General features: G+C 46.8%; 1 protein-coding gene across 1 annotated transcript in view; it reads left to right on the top strand.

Annotated features, from left to right (window-relative positions):
* The window catches only part of TCF7L1 (transcription factor 7 like 1), a 181,137-nt gene extending 161,116 nt beyond the window's left edge, over positions 1 to 20,021 (top strand). Inside the window, exons 5-12 of the mRNA XM_047781650.1 lie at positions 11,340 to 11,472; positions 12,963 to 13,065; positions 13,354 to 13,437; positions 14,058 to 14,201; positions 15,794 to 15,953; positions 16,051 to 16,158; positions 17,448 to 17,523; positions 18,618 to 20,021. Coding sequence (XP_047637606.1) covers positions 11,340 to 11,472; positions 12,963 to 13,065; positions 13,354 to 13,437; positions 14,058 to 14,201; positions 15,794 to 15,953; positions 16,051 to 16,158; positions 17,448 to 17,523; positions 18,618 to 19,051 — 1,242 coding nt within the window. The 3' untranslated portion in view covers positions 19,052 to 20,021. The remainder of the gene's footprint in view (positions 1 to 11,339; positions 11,473 to 12,962; positions 13,066 to 13,353; positions 13,438 to 14,057; positions 14,202 to 15,793; positions 15,954 to 16,050; positions 16,159 to 17,447; positions 17,524 to 18,617) is intronic.
* Positions 20,022 to 24,473: the final 4,452 nt, after the last annotated feature.

The raw sequence follows: 24,473 nt of genomic DNA, 5'->3' as shown, positions 1-24,473 counted from the left end.
GTCTTACCTGCCTCCCCTCCACCTGCGCAGCCTTTCCCTCCCCCTGGAGCTCGCTCAGCAGCTTCTACTTCCCCCTAGTAGCTGCAAGGCAACAGGTGAAGAGGCCCTTCTGTACAGGATGTTTTGGGAAAGAATGACTTAAAACGTGCAAACAGGGAGTTCCCTGATGGCTCAGAAGGTTAAGGATCCAGCATTGTCACTGCGGTAGCTTGGGACAGTGACACAGCATTGTCGCTGCTATGGCACAGGTTAGATTCCCTGGCCAGAGAACGTCCATGTGCCCTGGTGACTGCCAAAAACAAAACAAAACATGTGCAAAACAAAGCTCCTGAGAGCAGCAGAGGCCCTTTTGTCAAGCCCCTTTGTCTGGAGGGTCCTGAGAGGAGGAGCCATGGGTCTTTCGGGGCTCACCTCAGGGCTTGCAAGGAACCAAAGAGAGGATAGTCCATATTCTGGGGACCCTGCATTCCCCTTCCTGGACTTTTCTTGAGCTCATGTGCCCCACAAGCTAACTGGTGTTGTCCCCTGTGGAATGGGTCTCAGAGGCATAGAGGGTACCATTAGAAGGAACCCCAGCTGGCATGACTTATCCATTTTACAGACAAGGAGACCTGGGAATACATGATTTTTTTGTTGTTTTTTTTTTTCAGGGCTCCTCCCGAGGCATATGGAGTTTCCCAGGCTAGGGATCAAATCAGAGCTGCAGCTGTCAGCCTAAGCCACAGCTCATAGCAACACAGGATCCTTAATCCACTGAGAAGGGCCATGGATCGAACCCACATTCTCATGGATACTCGGGTTCGTTATCGCTGAGCCACAACGGGAACTCCCACATGATGCTTTTAAAACTCTATTTCGGAAATTTTCAGCGGGTCCCTTCACCCACACCCCCACCACCCTGGGTTGTTTTTAGGCAAATCCCGTAATTTTTCATCTCATTCAGGACCTTTAATGATATCTTATTTATTTATTTATTTTTATTCATTTACTTATTTTTGGCTGTTCTTGTGGCATACAGAAGTTCCACAGACAGGGACTGAACCCACACCACAGCAGTGACCCAAGCCACAGCAATGACAATGCCAGATCCTTAATCCGCTGAGCCACTAAGGAACTCCTTAATTTTATTCTTTATTGATATATAGTGATTTACAATGTTGTATGAATTTCTGCTATACAGCAGAGTGATTCCATTATACATATCTATGTACTCTTTCATACATTCTTTTCCATTATGATTTATCAGGATATTGAGTATAGTTCTCTGTGCTCTACAGTAGGACTTGTTATTTATCTCCTCCATATAGAATAGTCTACCTCTGCTAACCCCAACCTCCCATTCCATCCTTCTCCCCCAGATAATCCTTTCTCATTAAAAGCTTAGAGACTAGGAGTTCCCCTTGTGGCTCAGAGGTAATGAACCCTACTAGGATCCGTGAGGATGCCAGTTTGATCCCTGGCCTCATTCAGTGGGTTAAGGATCCGATGTTGCCATGAGCTGTGGTGTAGGCCACAGATGTGGCTCAGATCCCGTGTTCCTGTGGCTGTGGTGTAGACCGGCAGCTGTACCTCCAATTTGACCCCTAATCTGGGAACTTCCATATGCCTCGGGTGCAGCCCTAAAAAGCAAAATAAATAAATACAGTAAAGCTTAGAAAGGAGAAGGAAGGTACACGTGTACTTAGAGATAAATAATGGAGCAGTGAGCCTGTAGGATTTCCAGTAATCCCAAGACCAGCTTACAGTGGCAGAGCCCCTGGTAGGAGTTTACAAAGCAGTGCCATGAGTAGTTTTCAGGTGACCGTCACAGCCGTCCTCAAGGAAGACAAGTGGGGATGGCTGTTTCACAGCTTCTGAGAGAGACCAGTGAGTGTGGGGGCAACAGTGAGCAGCAGGGCCAGCTGTCCTGTCCAGAGGCAGGGGGGTGGTGCCTGTGGTACTGCAGATTCCAGAACAGCTCCAGATGGCTGAGTGTGGCGTGCGCTGCCCTCTAGTGGTCAGTCACAGTGGAGGACATGGCCTCCCAGCCCACCCTTGCTGCAAAGCTGGCTTGTCCCCTCCCAGCAGTTTCTCTGTTTCAAATCTTTGCTTGCCCCCTACCCATCCTGTGGCACCCCCCAGCCCTCTCCAGCAACCCCTCTCTTCTTTCCGCACGCTCTCTACATATCCCCTGCAATCTCCATCTATGTTTAGGGGAAGTGAGTTCCCTTAAAACAAGTTTCTCATCCTTCCTGTTGCACAGAGCAATCCATCTCTAAAAAATAAAATAAGGAGTTCCCTTTGTGACCCAGTGATAACAAACCCTACTAGTATCCATGAGGACTTGGATTTGATTCCTGGCCTTGCTCAGTAGGTTAAGGATCCATGTTGCCATGAGCTGTTGTATAGGTTGCAGACACGGCTGGGATCCTGCGTTGCTGTGACTGTGGCTGTGGCCGTGGCTGGCAGTTACAGCTTTGATTCGACCCCTAGCCTGGGAATCTCCATATGCCATGACCGTGGTGCTAAAAACAAAAAAATTAAATTAAATAAAATGACACTCTGCCAATGTAATATGATTCATTACCTTCCCTTCTAATATTCCCCTCCCAGCTTCATACAAACACTAGAGCCTCACTTCCATCCCCAAATCCACTTGCCATCTAATACCTGAGTCCAGTCATTTGCCTGATTTTTTTAAAATCTTTATTATATATTGGAGGATAGTTGATTTACAATGCTGTGTTCATTTCAGGCGTACAGCAAAGGGATTCAGTCACACATGTACACATATCCATTCTTTTTCAGATTCCTTTCCCATGTGGGTTAATACAGAACATTGAGTAGAGTTTCCTGTGTGTCAGAATTTTCCTCAATCCTCTGCTTCCTATAATTCTTTCATTGCCTCTGGGAGACTATATTAATATACAGTATCAAGTTTTTCTGCCCTAAGCTTCCATTTTCCTTCTAGACTTTTTTCCTCCAATAAATCAGCAATTCATCCTCCCTTGCTATCTCAATGTAAGTGACATAAAAACATCTGAAATCCCTAAACTCTCAACAAGGCTCTGTACCCAAGGCCAAGCAAACCTCCAGCTGTTGTAGATGTGTGTTCTGCAGATCCTGACTCAGCACTGCAGGGGAGCAGGGGCTCCTAATTTTGTCTGAGAGTGGATAAGCAGGAACAGTGGATACATCACATTGTAGATAGCAAAAAGATACTTTTCTAGTAAGGTGCTGAGTACCACACTCTATATACTAATATTAGAAAGGCAAAGACAGGAATTCCTACTGTGGTTCAATGGGATCAGCAGTGTCTCTGGAGCCCTGGGATGCAAGTTCAATCCCTGGCCCCGCATGGCGGGTTAAAGATCCAGTGTTGCCACAGCTGTGGCGTAGGTTGCAGCTGCAGCTTGGTTCTGATCCCTGGCACAGGAACTTCACATGCTGTGGGGCCAAAAACAAAAAGAGAGAAAGAAAAGCAGAAACAGGCCTCAAAAGCGTAAGGAGCATTTATGGGAGAAAAGCTAACTATTCCTTTGAAATTCTGTAGATGGGAGAAGACCGCCCCTTTCCATTTTCGAGTTAGAGCTTCTCATTCTAACTTTTGAGATGTGTGTATGTGTAGGAGGCAAACGTGAGATGCCGGTGGAGGATGACGTGTGTTGGAGGTTGTCTAACACATGGGTTTGCATCCCAGCTTCACCTCTTCCTCCCTGAGCTGCTTCAGGAAATCACCTCATCTCTTTTTGCCTTGGTTTCCTCATTTATAATACTGGAATTAGAAGAGGTCTCGACCTCTGACTTGTGTGAAAATGAGCCAGTGCTGTAATAAGTTTTGAATCATGTGCTGCACAAAATAAGCCTCAATGACTGTTTTTGTTTGTTTGTTTGTTTTTGCTATGGAGATTTTTTTTTAATTTTTAAAGTTTTATTGACATATAGTTGATGTACACTGTTGTGATAATTTCTGTCGTAATGGCCCTTAGTTTGCTACAATTACCACCACAACTAGCATTGCTATTATTAAGACAGGAAAAGAATAGGAGTTCCTTTGGTGGCTTGGTGGGCTGAAGATCTGGCGTTGTCACTGCTGTGGCGTGGGTCGATGCTATGGCACAGGTTCAATTCCTGACCCGGGAACTTTAGCATGCTTCAGCATGGCCAAAAAAGAAAAGAGAGAGAGGGAAAGAACAATAATACCCTGTTTAATTGGCAGGCTAAGAGGTGATGAAGGCTTGAATTTAGGTGCCAGATCGAATTGACACATTGCAAAGGTAATAGAGATAATGAGCCTATAGAATTGAGCATCTAATCTCCGAAGGATAAGATTTAACTGGTCTGGGGTGGGGCTGGTATCTTAGTTTGTTAAGCTCCCCTGGAGATTCCAGGGGGCAGCCAGAATAGAGAAGCATTGTCCTCACCACAAATCAGAGGCAAGAGGGGAGGAAGATCCTGAGACTACCCCCATTCACAGATGCTGGATTCTCTAGCCTGGGGGCGCAAGCAGGTGAGCAGGTTACTGGAAGGAACCGGAGGTTTGGATGCTGACTTTTTTTATTAGAAAAATGAAAACACTTGATTACTAAATCCCTTTTGGAATCATGAGAAAAATATGTGAAGATGAGTTTGGCCCTTGGAGAAGGGCAAATGATGCAGGAAACAGCCCGCATACTTGCAAAGAAGTAGTGAGTGAGTCATGGTGAAGCTGCCTGTCAGGGAAATGTGTATAAACAAGCCATAACTGGACCAGAGTGGGGATGGAGTTAAGTGCTATCACTACTTGAATTTCTATGCCTTCAGAACAAGCTCTAAAGGAGTTTGTGGCTCAGCGAGTTAAGAACCCATCCATGAGGATGCTTTGGGTTCCATCCTTGGCCTCGCTCAGTGGGTTAAGGATCTGACGTTGCTGTGGGCTGCCGTGTAGGTGGCAGACATGGTTGGAATCCCCTATTGCAGTGGCTGTGGTGTAGCCTGGCAGCTGCAGCTCTGATTTGACCCCTAGCCTGGGAACCTCCATATGCCGCAGGTGTGGCCCTTAAAAAGACAAAAAAGAAGAAGAAGAAGAAAAACAAGCTCTAACAATGAGGTAGTGGTGATATTTTACATGTAAATATCTGCGATGTCTGATCCCTGCACCTACATTGCTATGCAGATCCCTCGCCATGGCCCCGTGTGCCTGGCCCCTGTCCTGCTCTCCACCCTCCCCCTGGAAGGGGTCCCCCAGCCATTCGAAACAAATCTATGCACTTCCAGAGTAGCAACTCAAAGGTAGGAGTTGTGTCTTTTCACAGCTGTTTCCCCAGCACCTGTCTTAATGCCTGGCACAGGGTAGGTCCTTGGGACGCATTTGTGAAAGGATGGAGAGGCTGGGGAAGGTAGGCACCTGCTTCCCAACCCCTCTTGACCCTGGAGTCTGGTTTCTCTTCTCATTCAGGATTTTTTTTTTCTGGCCACCCCTGAGGCATATGGAAGTTCCCCAGCCAGGGATTGGATCCAAGCCGGAGCTGTGACCTACGCCACAGCTGTGGCAATGCCCGATCCTAACCCACTGCGCTGGGCTGGGGATCACACTGGTGTCTCCAGAGGCAAACCAGATCATTATCCACTGCGCCTCAGGGAATTCCTTATTCAGGATTTTCAATTAGATCATTTTTTAAAATCAGAAAAGTAAAGCGCGTGTGTGAAATACTTGGGGAAAATGCCAAAGCACACAGACCAAGACCTGTAATCCCACACACAGCCCACAAACATTTTATCATGTAGCATTTTGGCCTCTTTTCTGTGTGTGCACGCTCCCGTAACTTGCTTTCTAGATGATGACCGAAATGCTTTCTTTAGTAATAATGAACACCATGGGGTTTTTTTGTGGGTTTGTTTGTTTGTTTGTTTTTGTCTTTTTAGGGCTGAACCTATGGCATATGGAGATTCCCAGATTCCCAGTTTCTCTCTCCTTGTATGTGTATAAATTTACACAAATGTGTAGGATCCTGTGACAGAATCTGCAAAGAGCTTACATTTTGCCTTTGAAATAGTATTTGTTAGAGAGTGGTGGTGTGCGTACACAGAAAAAAAGAGTTGGGATTTTCCCCCAACTTTATTTTTTTTAATTGTCGATGTTATGCTTGATTTTAGTTTTAAAACAAATGTAGCCTTGATCTTGACAACAGTCCGAACTGCAAGCATTTAATGTTTTTCCCTACAAGTATCCCCGCAGGAGGGAAAAGGCCAGTGTCAAAGGAACAAAAATAAAGGTAAACTCTTCCCTTTCACAACATGTGGAAGTCACTGGGCCAGGGTTTGAATCCGAGCCACAGCAGTGACAATGGCAGATCCTTAACCCTCGTCCAAAAAGAGAATTTTTTTTTTTTGTCTTTTTGCCATTTCTTGGGCCGCTCCTGCGGCATATGGAGGTTTCCAGGCTAGGGGTCTAATTGGAGCTGTAGCTGACAGCCTATGCCAGAGCCACAGCAACATGGGATCCGAGCCGCATCTGCGACCTACTCCACAGCTCACAGCAACACCGGATCCTTAACCCACAGAGCAAGGTCAGGGATCGAACCTGCAACCTCATGGTTCCTAGTGGGATTCGTTAACCACTGCACCACGATGGGAACTCCCAAAAAGATAATTTTGATGAGGAAAGAGTTATCCTAAGAATTTTGTCCAGGGTTCAATTTGCAAAGCCCTCAGAAGGGTACCGCTGCTTCCAAGAAGGACCAGAAGCACCTCCCAGTTTCCTGAGCACTTATGCTCTGCAGCGGTGCTACCGAGACCCTGGCTTTTTCTTACACCTTTCAGAGTCTGCAGCGTACAGCTTGCTGCCTGTGAGCAGCTCAGCGAGTATTTGTTAGTATGTTAACATAAGCCCTCATCCCCCTCATTTTCTTCTCTCCATTCCAGTCCACTGGCTTCCTGGGGGCTCCTCAGACATGCCAAGCATCCTGCCCACCTCAGAACCACTGCACCCTGTGTCTTCTTGCAAAATGCACCCCCACTTCACGCCCTTACATCTCACCCCTACTGCCTTCACACATTCATTCAAAAGTTATTTTCTTGGAGTTCTTGTTGTGGCACAGCGGAAACGAATCCAACTAGGAACCATGAGGTTGTAGGTTCGATCCCTGACCTTGCTCAGTGCGTTAGGGATCCAGCATTGCTGTGAGCTGTGGTGTAGGTCATAGACGTGGCTTGGATCCCTCATGGCCAGTCAGGATGTCATAATACTATTAAGTACTTTAAGATGGGTATATATGTATCTATATATCCAATCATCAAATAGTACACATTAAATGTTTTACAATCTTATTTGTCAAAGCTGAAAAAATAATTAAAAAAAAGACTGGCGAGGGAGTTCCCATCGTGGCTTAGTAGAAACAAATCTGATGAGCATCCATGAGAACACAGGTTTGATCCCTGGCGTCCCTCAGTGAGTTAAGGATCTGGTGTTGCCGTGAGCTGGGGTGTAGGTTGCAGTTTCGGCTCAGATCTGATGTGGTTGTGGCTGTGGGGTAGGCCATGGCTACAGCTCTGATTCGACCCCTAACCTAGGAACCTCCATATGCCTCGGGTACAGCCCTAAAAGACCAAAAAAAAAAAAAATACAGCTAGAAATGATATAAATTAAAAATAGATGCACAGAAGTGTAAATGAATGGAAATATGCCAAAATGATAATAGTGACTGGGTTAGGTTAGGGTAGTTTTCTAAATGTTTTATAATGTAGTTTGTATTTCTTTCTTAGGAAATTTGTGTTCAACATAAATATATATATGTGTATGTGTATATATTTAGTATGGAAAGACTTTTTTCAGTGGACAGTTGGGTAGAACTCTTTGACCATAGATCTGCAAACATTTCAAGCATTATCTTCATAAGTATATTGAAGTTCCCAGTCCAGGGGTCAAATCAGAGCTGCAATTGCTGGCCTATGCCACAGTCACAGCAATGCCAGATTCAAGCCTCATCTACAACCTATACCACAGCAATGCCGGATCCTTAACCCAATGAGTGAGGCCAGGGATCAAACTTGCATCTTCATGGCTACTAGTTGAGTTCATTACCGCTGACCCACTATGGGCACTCCTAGTCTTTTTTTTTTTGATCATAGAGTTTATGTGTTTTTTTAAAAATTGTAATCATCCTGTGTAATTCTTTAATCATTTTTATTACTCTAGTAATAATTCTATTGCTTTTATGATACAAAAAATCACCCTTTAGACAAAGCTATTTCCAGAAAACCTCATGTATCATTTAGTTGCATCTGGATCCTAGAAATCTGACCTTAAAATAATTTTTTAGACTCTTATTTGTGCTATATGTTCATGTATGTAGAGGCCTCTTCAAAAACTAGTCAGGAAACAGGTGAAAACATGGAGAAGAAAATAATTTTAGCATTTACTGTGCAGTCAAGTGAGCCCAATGTGGAAGGAGAGAGGCTGTAAAGGTGAGATACAGGCAGGGCCTGGTTGTGCTCCTGCTCCCCCTAGTGGTCGTGGTCTGAATTCTAAATTCTAAACCATCTAAATTCTCCACCTCAGACCTGTGGGTCTGGGAGCAGGACTCCTGGGTTGGAGGCCTGTCTCCAGCACGCTGCCTTTTAGGTCTGCTTCACCGACTCAAAATGGAGCAAGACCACTGTCAGCCCACAATATTTAGGAGGAAGGAATGCAGATGGTAGCGTTCATGATGAGCACCAAAGGGACACCAAGTCAAAGGCCAAAATCTATGAAGCAAAACATTCAACCAAGAAGACAGCAGCTTGGAATTTAGGCCCTGGAGATGCTGCATCATCCTTTTTAACGATTCTCTCTCTCTTTTTTTTGGTCTTTTTAGGGTGGCACCCGCGGCATATGGAGCTTCTCAGGCTAGGGGTGGAATCAGAGCTGCAGCTGCCAGCCTACGCCACAGGCACAGCAATGCCAGATCCAAGCCTTGTCTACAACCTACACAACAGCTCATGGCCCTTTTTACAAATCTCTTTTTAAATAAATGTTCTTCTCCACTTATGACTCATTTACCTTGTTATAAAAAAAAAAAAAAGATGTATGTCAGTTCTTTCTCTGACATATATTTTGATTATACTGTTGGAAAGGCAAGTAGTGAAAGAGAAAACACTCTGACTTGTTAGAGCTATAAAGGGCTGATGCGAATCCAGTTCTGCCAATGATGAGCTCTGTGACCCAGCCTAGGTCACTTAATCCTTCTAAACTTAGTTTTCTCATTCTTCAAATGGAGATAATCATAGTTCCTTTGCTAAGTTATAATGAGGATTGTGGCCAGTTTTATAATAAATAAATTTCCTTATTGTTAAGTCAGCCTTGGTTAAAACAATTAAAAAACTATTTCAATTTACCAATACTAGGAGCCCCAGGCTTTTCCTGTCTTAACATTTCTAAAATCTGGATGTTGCACTCCTGCTGTGGTGCAGTGGGATTGGTGGCACCTTGGAAATGCTGGGAGCAGGTTTGATCCCCAGCCCAGTTGCAGTGGGTTGGGGATCCGGAGTTGCTGCAACTGCTGTCTAGTTTGCAACTGCAACTTGGATCTGATCCCTGGCCCAGTTCCATATGCCAAGGGGCAGCCACAAAAGGAAAAAAAAAAAGTCTTGAAGTGTCAATGACATGCCAGTGTTGTTGCTTTCTTAACAGTTATATAAAATAATGGTGCAGGAGTTCCCTGGAGTTCTAGTGGTTAGGATTCATTGCTCGCACCACTGCAGTCTGGGTTCAGTCCCTGGTCTTGGAACTGAGATTCCACATCAAGCCACTGCACGCTGCAGCTGAAAAGAAATAAATTAATTAACTATTGATGCTTCTTAAGTGTTATATTTGGAATGGATGGGCAATGGGATCCTACTGTACAGCACAGGGAAATGTGTGTGATTGGGTTGCTCGTTGTACAACAGAACTTGACGAAACATTGTAAATCAACTATACTTCAATAATAAATAAATAAATAATGGTGCTTCTTATACTAACTGGTGTTTTCAATGAAACTGTGGAGATAGGATCAGCAGAGTGTTTGAAACATTCCAAGGAGAACTCTCTCAAGTGCTCTTGGTGTCGTCTGTAAAGACTGAACCTGAACGTGAATCTTTATGAGGTCTGATGGTGACATTCCCTCAACAGCATTTCCCAGTCTCAGACCTGAACCCATGAACTACTAGTTCTCTTAAGTGAATTTGGAAGGCGTGTGTTAAATCTAGAGATTACACAGAGCAGTTTCTAATTCAGCAGCCTGTGGCCTGAAGGACAACACAGTATACAAGAAATGAGAATGGTGGGCTATTTTGAAGAGGGTATATAGGAGGGTGGATGTAGTTCCCTTTCTAATTCTGTTGTTGTGGGGAGGGGGGTTTGTTTTGTCTTTTTAGGGCCCTCACCCACGGCATATGGAAGTTCCCAGGCTAGGGGTCCAATCAGAGCTGTAGCCGCCAGCCTGTACCACAGGCATAACACCAGATCCAAGCTGCATCTGCAACCTACACCACAGCTCACGGCAACGCCAGATCCTTAACACACTGAGCATGGCCAGGGATTGAACCCACGTCCTCATGGATACTAGTCGGGTTTGTTTACTGCTGAGCCACAATGGGAATTCTCTTCTGTTGGTTCTTTGCTGTGTTTACTGCTTCTCTCTCACAAGTACTGTTCAGGGACTAAATGGGATGTTGCATGGAAAATACCTGGCATATACTTGACTCAGTGAATAACCACAGATTTCACCAGCAGACTTTGTTTTACTGCACTTGACTTTACTGTGCTTCACAGATAACTCCATTTTTTTATGAATTGGAGGTTTACGGCAACCCTGCATCCAGCAAGTCTGTTTGGACAGCATTTGCTCACTTTGTGTCAAGTATTCTCACAATACTTCAATTGTTCTTTCTTTTTTCTTTTTTTTTTTATTTTTATTTTTGTGAAGCCTGAGGCATAGGGAGATTCCCAGGCCAGGGATCAAACCTGAGCCATAGCTATAACCCTAGCCACTGCAGTGACAACGCTGAGTCCTTAGCTGCTAGGCCACCAGGGAACTCCAAAATTTTTTCAATTTGTTATGTATGATCAGTGATTTTTCAATGTTAATATTACAAAAAGATTACAACTCGCTCAAAGGCTCAGATGATGGTTAGCACCTTTAGCAATAAAATACTTTAATTAGGATTATATATATGTTTTTTAGACATAATGCCATGGCACCCTTAACAGACTATAGTGTAAATGTAACTTGTATATGCACTGGGAAACCAAAAACCATGCGTGACTCGCTTTATTTTGGTGGTCTGGAACCGAACCTGCAGGTGTGCCTGTGCTCTCCATCTCCTTGGCAACTAGTCCCTAGTCTTTGTCTCTCTTTCAGTCCAATAAAGTTCCTGTTGTTCAGCACCCACATCACATGCACCCGTTGACGCCCCTCATCACCTACAGCAACGACCACTTCTCCCCTGGCTCCCCTCCCACACACCTCTCCCCGGAGATCGATCCAAAGACAGGTGAGTTGGCTGCCACTCAGGCTGGACCAGGTACGGAGCTCCAATGGGGGGCAGGCTTTGCTTCTCCAGGAGTATTTCAGCCCTGGCACCAGGCAGGGTTCAAGCCATGTTTCCAACTCTCAAGAGTCTCTAACCTTGCTGCTAACTTTAGGTTTTCTGTTTTGTCTTCAGTGCCTTACTTGGCCTTTCTGCGTCACAGGGTCGTCGTGAGGATGAAAGGACATTAAATGAGATAATGCACTGGGCCAGGCTCAGCAGCAAGCATATGCTATTGCTCTGCACTGTTTCTTTTATTTTAGACTCTCCTAACACCTTAAGACTGGAATGATCTGGTGGGAGGGGAGGGGTTGGGGGGTGTCTCCGTTTTCATTGACTTTAAAGTCCAGCCCAGCTGCAGGCTGTACCTCCCTAAACCAAGACCTATGCCCTAAACCAGACATACTCAAGTAGAATAAGCAATTTAGCCAGACTCCTAAGTAAGCAAGAAGGACGTGTTGGCTTTTTTTTTTTTTTTTTTTGCTTTTTAGGAGCGCACCTGCAGCATATGGACGTTCCCGGGCTAGGGGTCAAATCATAGCCGTAGCCGCTAGCCACAGCCACAGCCACAGCAACTCGAGATCCAAACTGCATCTGTGATCTACACCACAGCTCACGGAAACACCAGATCCCCAACCCACTAAGCCAGGGCAGGGACCGAACCCACATCCTCGAGGATACTAGTTGGTTTGTTACTGCTAAGCCACGATGGGAACTTGTAATTCTCTCTTTTTTAAAGAAAAAAAATTCGATCACCTGAACTGTACGTTCCATGCCAGAGGGAGCCATAGTCTCCATGAAATTCTCATAGAATTACCATGGCTCAAAGCATCTTTGGAGCCTTTCTTAAGAGAAATCACAGCTACTTCAAGTTCAGAGATAATAAGGAGTTTGGAATTCCCATAGTGGCCCAATGACAACAAGCCTGACTAGTATCCATGAAGACGTGGGTTCGATCCCTGACTTTGCTTGGTGGGTTAAAGGTCCAGCATTGCTGTGAGCTGTGGTGTAGGTAGAAAACTCAGCTCGGATCCTGCATTGCTGTGACTGTGGTGTAGGCCAGACGCTACAGCTCGGATTCAACCTCTGGCCTGGGAACTTCCACATGCCACAGGTGTGGCCCTAAAAAGCAAAATAATAATAATAATAATAATAAGGAGGAGGACAAATGTGGAGCAGAGACCCAAAGTTTATTTTCACAGGAATGAGGCAGGTTTCCTAGCTGATGGCTGGGGACATCTTGGGTCTCTTAAGTTTTCCTGCCGGTCTCTCAGAAAACTTCTGTATAAGCAGCTGGGAGTTACTTGTGCCAGAGGACACGGAGAATGAAAGGAAGGGCCTTCCAAGCTCCAGAACACGTGGGGACATAGGGCAAGGAACTTCCGGTTTGGTGTTATTTTCAAGTGCTGAGGCAGGGCCAGGGAACCGTCTGACACATCTCTCTTTGGAAGCAGGAATCCCCCGGCCCCCTCACCCGTCTGAGCTGCCTCCGTATTACCCACTCTCTCCCGGAGCTGTCGGGCAAATCCCCCATCCCCTCGGCTGGCTCGTCCCACAGTAAGGAAATTTGCAGCCTTTCTACCCTCTCTCCTGCCTCATGATGAACTCTGCCTTCTGTAGGTCCAGCCTGCCCTGGGGGGGTCCATGTAGATGTCCCCCCCCACACAAGCAGCCCTTTCACCAAAGCCTGGGTGGCTCTTCCCAGGGCAGCTTCTTCCCACCTCTTACTTCCTACTTCCTGCCTTTTGCTCAGCATCCTTTCCTCCCAACCCCTTCTCCCCTGTCCTGAACATTCCCATTTTAGCCTATTTGCTGACCAGATCTCCTTGCCCTCGGCCCTCCTAGGCAAGGACAGCCCATGTACTCCCTTCCTCCCGGCGGCTTCCGGCACCCCTACCCTGCCCTCGCCATGAACGCCTCCATGTCCAGGTGAGTCCAAGGACTTGGGGAATGGTTGTCTCCTGGTGTCCCTGCCATTTCTGACTGTTCCACAGCCTTCTCTTGGCAGTGACCCAGGAGGCAGCGGCTCCCCTCTGCTCCCCACCTCTCTGATGAGGTGAGAGTGGAGACCACAGGCTCAATTTCTCTAAGAGAAGCATGTCCAAGCCCTCCCACTCGCCCCTCCTGCCGGTCCCTCCCAGGCTGGGCTTTCTGGCACTGAAGTCAGGGACTGGGAGAAGATTCACTGCTCCTGAGAAAAATGTCAGGAGAGGGGCAGTAAAAGGGAGGATTTCTGTCTCAGAGACCAGTCTCTCTGATAGTGGTCCTCCAGTGACAAAGGAGATGCAACCCACAGCATAAACCCTTCTTTTCCCCTGTGTGTCCTGGCCTCTGACCCGCTGCATCTTATTCTGTTTTTGGTCCGACATGCTCTCAGCATCAGATACAGGAACCCTGTGCATTCATGGGGGAGGGGAGGTTTGTTGGGTGTTTCCCTAATCCGGTTCTGTCGAGGTCAATGAATGACCTTTCTTGGCTCCACGTCCTCTGTGGGTAATAAGCATTCAGTCTAAATCCCTCTATTGTCTTTGTTTCCACCTGATCCATAGCCTGGTTTCCAGTCGGTTCTCCCCTCACATGGTGGCTCCGGCCCATCCTGGTCTGCCCACCTCAGGGATCCCCCACCCCGCCATCGTCTCCCCCATCGTCAAGCAGGAACCAGCGCCCCCCAGCCTGAGCCCGGCAGTGAGCGCGTGAGTAATGGGCAGCCTGGATGGGGAGAGCCAGTCTTTGAGCAGCAGATGCCATTGATTTCTCTCCTGGGGACATTCTGCCCAGCCACACCCTCCCACTTGGGAACTATTCCCTTTGACCCTTGGTGTTCCCATTTCCTCAGAGACATCATGGATCTTTTCTTGTGTTAAGGAAAGTTTTGCAATCGGAACTTTTTTTTTTTTGTCTTTTTGCTATTTCTTGGGCCGCTCCCGCGGCATATGGAGGTTCCCAGGCTAGGGGTCGAATCGGAGCTGTAGCCACCGGCCTACGCCAGAGCCACAGCAACACGGGATCCGAGCCGCGTCTGCGACCTACACCACAGCTCACGGCAACGCTGGACCCTTAACCCACTGAGCAAGGGTAGGGACCGAACCCGCAACCTCATGGTTCCTAGTCGGACTTGTTAACCACTGCGCCACGACGGGAACTCCTTTTTTTTTTTTTTTTTTTTCCTTTATTGGTGTGTAGCCACTTGATGTGGGATTTCAGTCCCCAGACTAGGAATTGAATCCAGGCTGCAGCGGTGAAAATGCCCAGTCCTAACCATTAGACCACCAGGGAACTCCCTACAATCATGACTTATTTTTGTCTTTTTAGGGCCGCACCTGCGGCATATGGAAGTTCCAGGCCTAGGGGTAGAATCAGAGCTGTAGCCGCTGGCCTATACCACAGCCACAGCAAAGCAGGATCCTTTAACACACTAAGCAAGGCCAGGGATCAAACCTGCATCCTCATGGATACTAGTGTGAGCCACAGTGGGAACGCCCTAGGACTTTGAGGCTGAAAGAGAAACCAAGAGAGCTTTTAGTTTCCTTCCTCTCCTCCCCTAATACACATGAAAACTGTAGGGCCCAGAAAGGAGAATTTTCTCAAGGTCACATGGCTGACTGGTGGCAGAGCTGAGACCAGCACCCACACCCATGTTTTGTCCACTGTGCCATAAAGATGGCAGGAAAGCCAAAGTCAGTGCCTCATGGCTGATGGAGGATACCCCCCCGCCCTTTTTTTTAAAGGGCTGCACCCTTGACATATGGAAGTTCCCAGGCTAGGGGTCAAATTGGATCCGCAGCTGCCAGCCTACACCACAGCCACAGCAACGCCAGATCCAAGCCGTGTCTGCAACCTACACGGCAGCTCATGAAAACCTGGGATCCTTAACACACTGAGCAAGGCCAGAGATGGAACCTGCATCCTCATGGATACTAGTGGGGTTTGTAACCCGCTGAGCCACAATGGGAACTCCTAATTCTTTGTTATCTTTTCTTCTTGAGGACCCCACCCACCCTTTGGTTTCTGCCTCAAGTGCCCTGGCCCCTCGCCTTTCTCGTCTGGGGCCAGTGCATCCCAGCTCTGGCCACCACCCTCTGCTCCTTAGTCAGAAAATTGTCTTCTCCTAGAATATGGCTGGTGGTCAGTCAACATCCAAGTACAATATAATCTGAATTAACACATAGTCTCCTGATTAGTTTGATTAGCCTCTAGGAACTGGGGGGCTCAGGCGCTGACGTGCTTATCCTCCTTGAGAGGTGACAGCTGACACATGCTAACCTAGGGCCTTGTGACTTCCCAGGAAATCACCAGTCACGGTGAAAAAAGAGGAAGAAAAGAAACCCCACGTGAAGAAGCCTCTTAATGCCTTCATGTTATATATGAAGGAGATGAGGGCCAAGGTGGTGGCCGAGTGCACCCTAAAGGAAAGTGCAGCCATCAACCAGATCCTGGGGAGAAAGGTAAGGTCTGCCCCCCTGCTCGGGGCGGTCCAGGCTGCGCGGGCTGGCGGCGTGCACGCTCACGGCCCCCGGGCGTCTCTGACCCTCTCTCCCGCAGTGGCACAACCTCTCGCGAGAAGAGCAGGCCAAGTACTACGAGCTGGCCCGGAAGGAGCGGCAGCTGCACTCGCAGCTCTACCCGACCTGGTCCGCGCGGGACAACTACGTACGTGTTGGCTCAGAGCCCGGGAGTCGCCTCTGCAGGAGGGGGAGGAAGGGAGGACTCCATCTCCACTGATCGAGGACCCTTGAGGCCCCAGGGAAGTCTGTCCTTCTCTGGAAATAAAGAAGGCATTTTCATTCTCAGGAGGTCAATGAGGACAGAGTTTTGGTGTCCTGAGGACAGACTTAAATCTGTGCCCATGCCATGGGCAGTGGACAGAGCCTTCTTTCTTTTTTCTTTTTTGACCACTGGGCGGCACATAGAGTTCCCAGGCCAGGGATCAGATCCCAGCCGCAGTCTCCACCTAAGCCACCGCTATAGCAACCCGGGATCCCCAACCCACTGTCAGGCGGGGGACCCAACCTGCCTCCCAGCGCTCCCAAGACTCTGCTGTTCCTGTTGAGTCACATTAGGAACTCTGACAGTCTTTAATTCCATCATTCAGGGTGTAGTGTGTGCTGGGGGCTCGTGCTGGTGGCCAATGCCTGTCTCACCAGGGGTTCCTAACCTGGGGCTCAGCATGTGTGAGCCATTCAGCAGTTCTGATAACTCCCTGAAATTGGGAAAATTGTGTAGGGTTTTTTTGTTTGTTTTTGTGGAGGTTTTTTGGCTGTGCCTGCAGCACTCAAAATTTCCCATGCCACTGCAGTAACCACAGCTACTGCAGTAACCACAGATGCTGCAGAGACAATGCTGGATCCTAAACCTGCTGAGCCACAAGAGAACTCCCTGGGCAGGTTTTTATGTGTATTGTTCTTTTGGGGTGGGGGGAAATGGATGGGGGAGACACCTTGGGCATGCAGAAATTCCCAGGCCAGGGATCAAACCCTCGCCATACTACGACCCAAGCCACAGCAGTGACAACACCAGATCCTAAACCTACTGCACCATCAAAGGAACTCCCTATATGTATTGTTCTTATTTGCCTTTTCTTCTGCTAAGAGGCTTCAGAGCTGTGTCAGATTTTCAGTGGGACCTGGGACACCTTTAAAAAGATCAGGAACCCTACACTGTTCTAGGGAGAGAAATAGAAAAGTAGGCCTGAAGGGCAGGGAAAGAAAAAGGTTTTTTGAGAAAGCCAGGACACCACACTGGAGCTTGAAGGGAGGGATGGAGAGGGGAAGGGAGGTGCCCTTCAGGAGGGCTCACTCTGCCTCCTGGTGAGGCTGCTGGGGACTGTTCAGGTGCCCAGGACGAGCTATCTCCTGCCTCCCCGCTTTGTAACTGGGGCTCCCCCAGAAAAGCCACTTTATTCTGTCCCTGGTTACCTCCTTCTTCGGCATGTCTTTCAGGGTAAGAAAAAGAAGAGGAAGCGGGAAAAGCAGCTATCGCAGACACAGTCCCAGCAGCAAGTCCCAGAGGCAGAGGGTGAGTCTTCCAAAGGGCACTGCGTCTGTCTTCTTTTTCCTGCTGTCCCAGCCATGCCTGCCCATGCATTGTACTGCATCTCAGGACACAGTGACAAGGCTATATTATTGCGGCTGCTGTTTTCAAGGCCTCAGCCTCATGTATACCTAGTCCCCTTTTTGGAGATGATCAGATAAGATGCTCAGAGGAGTGAAGGGATGGTCCAGGCCCTATGCTTGTTACATGGTAGAGGTAGGATTTGATCCAGCACTTTCTCACATAGAAGGCACTTTTTAATGCAGCTGAGTTGCATCTTATTGAGGGTCAGGTTCTAAAATCAATGTATAAGGTGAGACCTGAATGCAGCTGACATGATCCTTGAAATGCCCTCGGAAAGGCGGCCCTTTGGAGATTAACATGCATCCTATCCGTGTGTCCAATAGAATGAGGTTTTCCTTCAATGTCTGGTTGGTCAAATATCAGAAAATATCGCTTGCTTGGATTGGGGAGCCCCTTTGTGCCACAAGTATGTACTGTATCTTTTTACACCAGAATCACAGCCTGTACAGAGACGCTCACACCAGAACCAGTATTTCTGTCACACATCCTATCTCATGCTGACTCCAGGACAAGCATAGAACTACTGGTTCCAACCAAAGCGCTTTTTACCCCTTTCTCTTTTTTTCCTTTGCTATCTCTGTAACATCTATGTCATTTGTGTGTTCCTCTCCATAGGACTTCACGTAAGTAAGCTATGTTTATGGTGCAAAATCCACAGCATACTTTCTGCTTAACAGGTTTCCCTGGCAGTACCAGAAACCAAGGAATGGAAGGCAAACTGAGGGCCGATCCACCCCCAGGATGATGAGGTTTAGTCAGGAAGGTGATGCTAGAGGCTGAGCTATTTTCCCTGCAGGCAGATACCGAGCAGGTCTTGGCACTTTGGCATTGTCCCTTCTCTGTGCTCTAGGTGTCTTGGAAGGCTTCGCCGGCATTTCAAGTCCTCACTTCCCTCCCTAGACGCATTCCTGTTTCCGGTGTTGCTGTGTGTAGCTGGGGTTCCGCACCCAGCACTACTAGCTGCTGAGTCTCTCTTGGGGTTTATTTTTCCCTAGGTGCTCTGGCCTCCAAAAGCAAGAAGCCATGTGTCCAGTACCTGCCCCCCGAGAAGCCCTGTGACAGCCCTGCCTCCTCCCACGGCAGCATGCTGGACTCCCCGGCCACCCCTTCGGCGGCCTTGGCCTCTCCTGCAGCCCCGGCCGCCACCCACTCCGAGCAAGCCCAGCCCCTCTCCCTCACCACCAAGCCAGAGACCCGGGCCCAGCTGGCTCTCCACTCAGCCGCCTTCCTGTCAGCAAAGGCTGCCGCCACCTCCTCTGGCCAGATGGGCAGCCAGGCCCCCCTCCTGTCCCGGCCCCTCCCCCTGGGGTCCGTGCCCACAGCTCTGCTGACGTCCCCCCCTTCCTTCCCAACCACTCTCCGTGCTCACCAGGCCCTCCCTGTGCTCCAAGCCCAGCCTCTTTCCTTGGTCACCAAGTCTGCCCACTAAGCTGCCCCCTGACCTACGCAGGCTGACACGTGACTCATCGAGTAGTAATGATGCAGAAGAAAAAAAAAAAGAAAAGGAAACTTTATTGGTCAATATTTGACCACTCTGGACTGTTCTGTAAAGTGACTGGTAACAGCAGCACTTTACGTTTTGTAGATGTAACCAGTAGCTGATCTTAAGGCTTTTTTTTAAAAAACAAAACAAAACGAAACAAAAAAAAATCTTGAAAAGAACGAGAACTGAAAAGTAGTGTGTTACTCTTCCCATCTGTGCAGCGGTGGATGGGCCTGGGCAGAAGGCACCTTCCTCTCCACCTCCTGGACTTTCTGCTCCTCCCTCCCTCTTCCCAGCGTCCCCCACGAGGCCTGCATGGTGGCCACTTGCTACCATTTCTAGCCCACGGCCCCTTCCTCTCCATCCCATTCCTGGACACCCCCTTTTGCCTGGCCCACGCTTTTCTCCTTTGCTCAGCTCCGTGGGTTCTTGCCTTCATCGTCGTCCTCTGCCCAGTGTAAGGCTGTCTGTCACCAGGTGAGAAGACACCTTGGCCTGGTTGGTCTCTGCCAGCGTCCCCTTTTCCTCAGTGGCCTTAACCTGCCAGCCTCCAGCTTCCGGTGGGGGACAAGATCCTCTGAAATGGTTCTTCCCCCGCATTTAAAGGGACTCAAGGTGCCTGCCACTCCCTCAGCGAAGAAGCCTGTGTTCCATCCCCTTACCAGTCAAGTTGTCCCCTCGAGGCCCCGGAGTGGCAGAGACAGGACTTGGCTCCGAGGTCTGGCTCTGTCACTTGGGTCAGTGTTAGCACAATCTGCCAAAGTTCTGAAGACCCTACCCCCCCACCCCGCCACCTCCATCGCCTCACATGCTTCTTCTGTGTGTATTTCTTTTCATTTTTACGGGGTTTTTGGGGAGCAGTTTAAACTCCCAGTTGTTTATTTTCACATAAGAAAATAAAATTGCAGTGGCAAGACCTTTTCTGAGTATTTTTGTCCCTTTGTTGAACCAAGCCCCCTTCATCACACCGAGCCCCGGGCAAGGTTTTTGCAAGACATGCAAAAGGGGAATGCTGCTTCTTAGAGGAGGATATAAATCATGCCAGACACAACGAGAAAAACCCCAACCCAGCTTTCCAGCCTCGAATATGCAGAGACCAGTGGTATAGATAACAGAGATATCCAGGGGGAGGAATCTTTATTTTCGTTTGTCTTGTAATTGCCAAGATGGGAGGGTGTCCTTGGGTTGCTTTGCATGTACCTAGCACCGCAATGATTTTTTTTTTTTGCAACAGCTTTATTGAGATGTAATTCACATAACATACAATTCACCCATTTAAAGTGTACAATTCGATGGGTTGGGGTATGTTCAAAGTCGGGTACCCATCATCAGAGTGGATTTTAGAATATTTTCATTACCTCGAAAAGAAACCCTCCTACTCTTTAGAACTTACCCTCCACTTCCTCCTTCTCACACCCCACTCCCAGCCCCACCCCCTGCCCTAGACAACCATGGATCTACTTTCTGTCTGGATTGGCCTATTCTGGATATTCCATTTAAATGGCATCATACAATGTGTCTTTTCTCCCTGACATCTCTCAGCATATTTTCAAGATTCATCCATGTTGTAACTCTATCAGCACTTCATCCCTTGTTCATTTCAATTGTGTTGAAGTATAGTTGATTTACAATGTTGTACCAATTTCTGCTGTACATCAGAGTGAGCCAGTTATACATATATACATTCTTTTTCATATTCTTTTCCATCATGGTCTATCCCAGGAGAGAAGATATAGTGCCTTGTACTATAAAGTAGGATCTTGCTGTTGACTAGTTTGCATCCACTAATCCCAAACTCCCAATCTTTCCCTCCTCCCCTCCCCCACGCAGCAACCACAAATCCGTTCTCTATGTCCGTGTCCATTCCTTTTTTTTTTTTTTTTTTTAGGGCTGCACCTGCGGCATATTGAAGTTCCCAGGCCAGGGGTTGCATTGGAGCTATAGCTGCCTGCCTACACCACAGCCACAGCAACCAAATCCTTAACCCACTGAGCTGAGCAGGGCCAGGGATTGAGCCCATGTCCTCATGGATACTAGTCAGGTTCATTACCACCGAACCACAATGGGAACTCCCACACAGACTTTTAAATGTGGTAAAATAATATATAATATAAATTGTCATAAAGTACGCGTGGATAATTTAGTGGCAATAAATATTCACAATATTGTGCAGCTATAAGCACTACTGATTTCCAGAACTATTTCATCATCCCAAACAGAAACTCAGTACACATTAGATATTAACTCCTCCAGACTTGAGGAACTTGCAATCTGCTCTATACCTTTATAAATTTGCCTATTTTAAGTACCTCATATAAGCAGAATCATACTTATCCTTTCGTGTCTGGCTTATTTCACCTAGCATAATATTTTCAAGATTCAACCATATTTTACCATCTGTCAGTGTTTCATTCCTTTTTATAGCTGCATAACATTACATTTCTGTATAAAGTGCATTTTGTTCTTCTGTTCATCTCTTGATGAATAAGTGGGTTGTTTCCACACTTTGGCCATGGTGAATATGCTGCTATGAGCATTCACATACAAATATGTTTGAGTCCATTATCAATTCTCTGGGGTTTAGACCTGGGAGTGGAATTGCTAAGTGATGTGGTAATTCTATGTTACTTTTGGAGGAATTGCCATTGCGATTTCTATAGTAGCTGCAACATTTTACATTCCAATCAGCAATTTTTGAGGTTTCCAATTTCTCCACATCCTTACCAACATATTATTTTCTTTCTTTAATATAATTTTTAAAGATTACACTCCATTTACAGTTATTACAAAATACTGGCTCTACTGGCCATGTTTATTACATCCTTTAGCCTATCTTACACCCAATAGTTTGTACCACCCACTCCCCCATCTTTATGTCGCGCCCCCATTGGTAACCACTAGTTTGTGCTCTACATCTGTAAATCCACTTCTTCTTCTTTTTTTTTTCCCTTGTCTTTTTGCCTTTTCTAAGGCCGCTCCCGCAGCATATGGAGGTTCCCAGGCTAGGGGGCTAATCGGAGCTGTAGCCGCCAGCCTTTGCCAGAGCAACAACAACTCAGGATCTGAGCCGTGTCTGCGACCTACACCACAGCTCACGGCAATGCCGGATCCTTAACCCACTAAGCAAGACCAGGGATCGAACCTGCAACCTCATGGTTCCTAGTCAGATTCGTTAACCACTGAGCCATGATGGGAAGTCCTCCACTTCTTTTTTTTATATTCACTAATTTGTTGTATTTTTTAGATTCCACGTGTAAGTGATATCATTCAGTATTTGTCTTTCTCTGGCTTATTTCACTTATATAATGCCCTCCTAGTCCATCCATGTTGCCGTAAATGACAAAATTTCATGTTTTCTTATGGCTGAGTAGTATTCCATTGTGGATGTATACCACATCTTTATCCACTCATCTGTTGATAGGTTACCACTATCTTGGCAACTCTAAATAATGTTGCTATTGGAATTCCCGTCGTGGCTCAGTGGTTAATGAACCCGACTAGCATCCGTGAGGACGCAGGTTCAATCCCTGACCTCGCTCAGTGGGTTAAGGATCTGGCATTGCCGTGAGCTGTGGTATAGGTCACAGACAGAGGCTCAGATGCTTCATTGCTGGGGCTGTGGCGTAGCCCAGTGGCTACAGCTCCAATTGGATTCCTAGCCTGGGAATCTCCATATGCTGAGGGTGTGGCCCTAAAAAGACAAAAAAATGTTATTATGAACATTGGGGTGTGTGTATCTTTTCAACCTAGTGGTTTTGCTTTTTTCAGATACATATCCTGGAGTGGGATTGCTGTATCACATGGTAATTCTATTTTTAGTATTTTGAGGAACCTCCATGTTTTCCACTGTGACTGCACCAATTTAGATTCCCACCAGTAGTGAACAAGGTTTCCCTTTTCTCTACATCCTCTCCAACATTTGTTATTTGTGTCTTTTTTTTGGGGGGGGTCTTTTTGTCTTTTTGCCTTTTCTAGGGCTGTGCCCATGGCATATAGAGGTTCCCAGGCTAGGGGGCTAATCAGAGCTGTAGCTGCCAGTCTTTGCCACAGCAACACGGGATCCGAGCCGCATCTGTGACCTACACCACAGCTCATGGCAACGCCGGATCCTTAACCCACTGAGCAAGGCCAAGGATTGAACCCGCAACCTCATGGTTCCTACTCAGATTCATTAACCACTGAGCCACGACAGGAACTCCTATTTGTGTTCTTTTTGATGATAGCCTTTTTGGCAGGTTTAAAGTGATATCTTATTTAAGTTGTATTTCCCTGATGCATTTCCTTGTTTTCAGTTTAATTATAGCCATCCTAGTAGGTGTGAACAAGTGTCTCATTGTGATTTTGACTTACATTTACCTAACTAATACTAATGATGTTGGACATCTAATCATACGTTATTTGTCCATTATCCTAGCACCATTTTTTTTTTCTTTTTTGGGGCAGCAGCTGCAATGTATGGAAGTTGCTGGGCTAGGGGTCGAATTGGAGCTCAGCTCCCGGCCCTCACCATAGCCACAGCGATGCCAGATCTGAGCCACATCCATCTGCACTTCAGCTTGTGGCAACACTGGATCCTTAACACACTGACCGAGGCCAGGAATCGAACCTGCATCCTCATGGATACTAGTCGGGTTCTTAACCTTCTGGGCCACAATGGGAACTCCCCAGTACCATTTGTCAAAAAGACTATTCTTTCCACCACAGAACAGTCTGCACCCTTTTCAAAAATCAATTGACCCTAACACAAACACGTGGAGACTCAACAACATGCTACTAAACAACCAATGGATCACTGAAGAAATCAAAGAGGAAATGAAAAAATACGTAGCAGCAAATGACAACGAAGATACGACACTCCAAAACCTATGGGATGCAGCAAAAGCCGTTCTAAGAGGAAAGTTTATAGCAATATAAGCCCACCTCAGGAAACAAGAAAAAGCCCAGATAAACAAGCTAACTTTACATCTAAAAAGCTTGAGAGAGAACAGACAAGACCTAAAGTTAGTAGAAGGAAAGAAATCATAAAGATCAGAGCAGAAATCAATGAAATAGAAACAAGAAAAACCATAGAAAAGATCAATGAAACAAAAAGCTGGTTCTTTGAAAAGATCAACAAAATTGATAAACGCCTAGCCAGACTTATCAAGCAAAAAAGAGAGAGGACTCAAATCAATAAAATTAGAAATGAAAAAGAAGTAACAACAGACACCACAGAAATACAAAGGATCATAAGAGACTACTATATGCAACTGTATGCCAATAAAATGGAAAACCTAGAAGAAATGGACAAATTCTTAGAAAAGTACAATCTTCCAAGACTCAACCAAGATGAAATAGAAAAGATGAATGGACCCATCACAAGAACTGA

Source organism: Phacochoerus africanus, chromosome 5, assembly GCF_016906955.1.
Source record: "Phacochoerus africanus isolate WHEZ1 chromosome 5, ROS_Pafr_v1, whole genome shotgun sequence".
Classification (NCBI taxonomy): domain Eukaryota; kingdom Metazoa; phylum Chordata; class Mammalia; order Artiodactyla; family Suidae; genus Phacochoerus; species Phacochoerus africanus.
The sequence above is the reverse complement of the archived record's forward strand: the minus strand, read 5'-3'. Positions and strand labels throughout refer to the sequence as shown.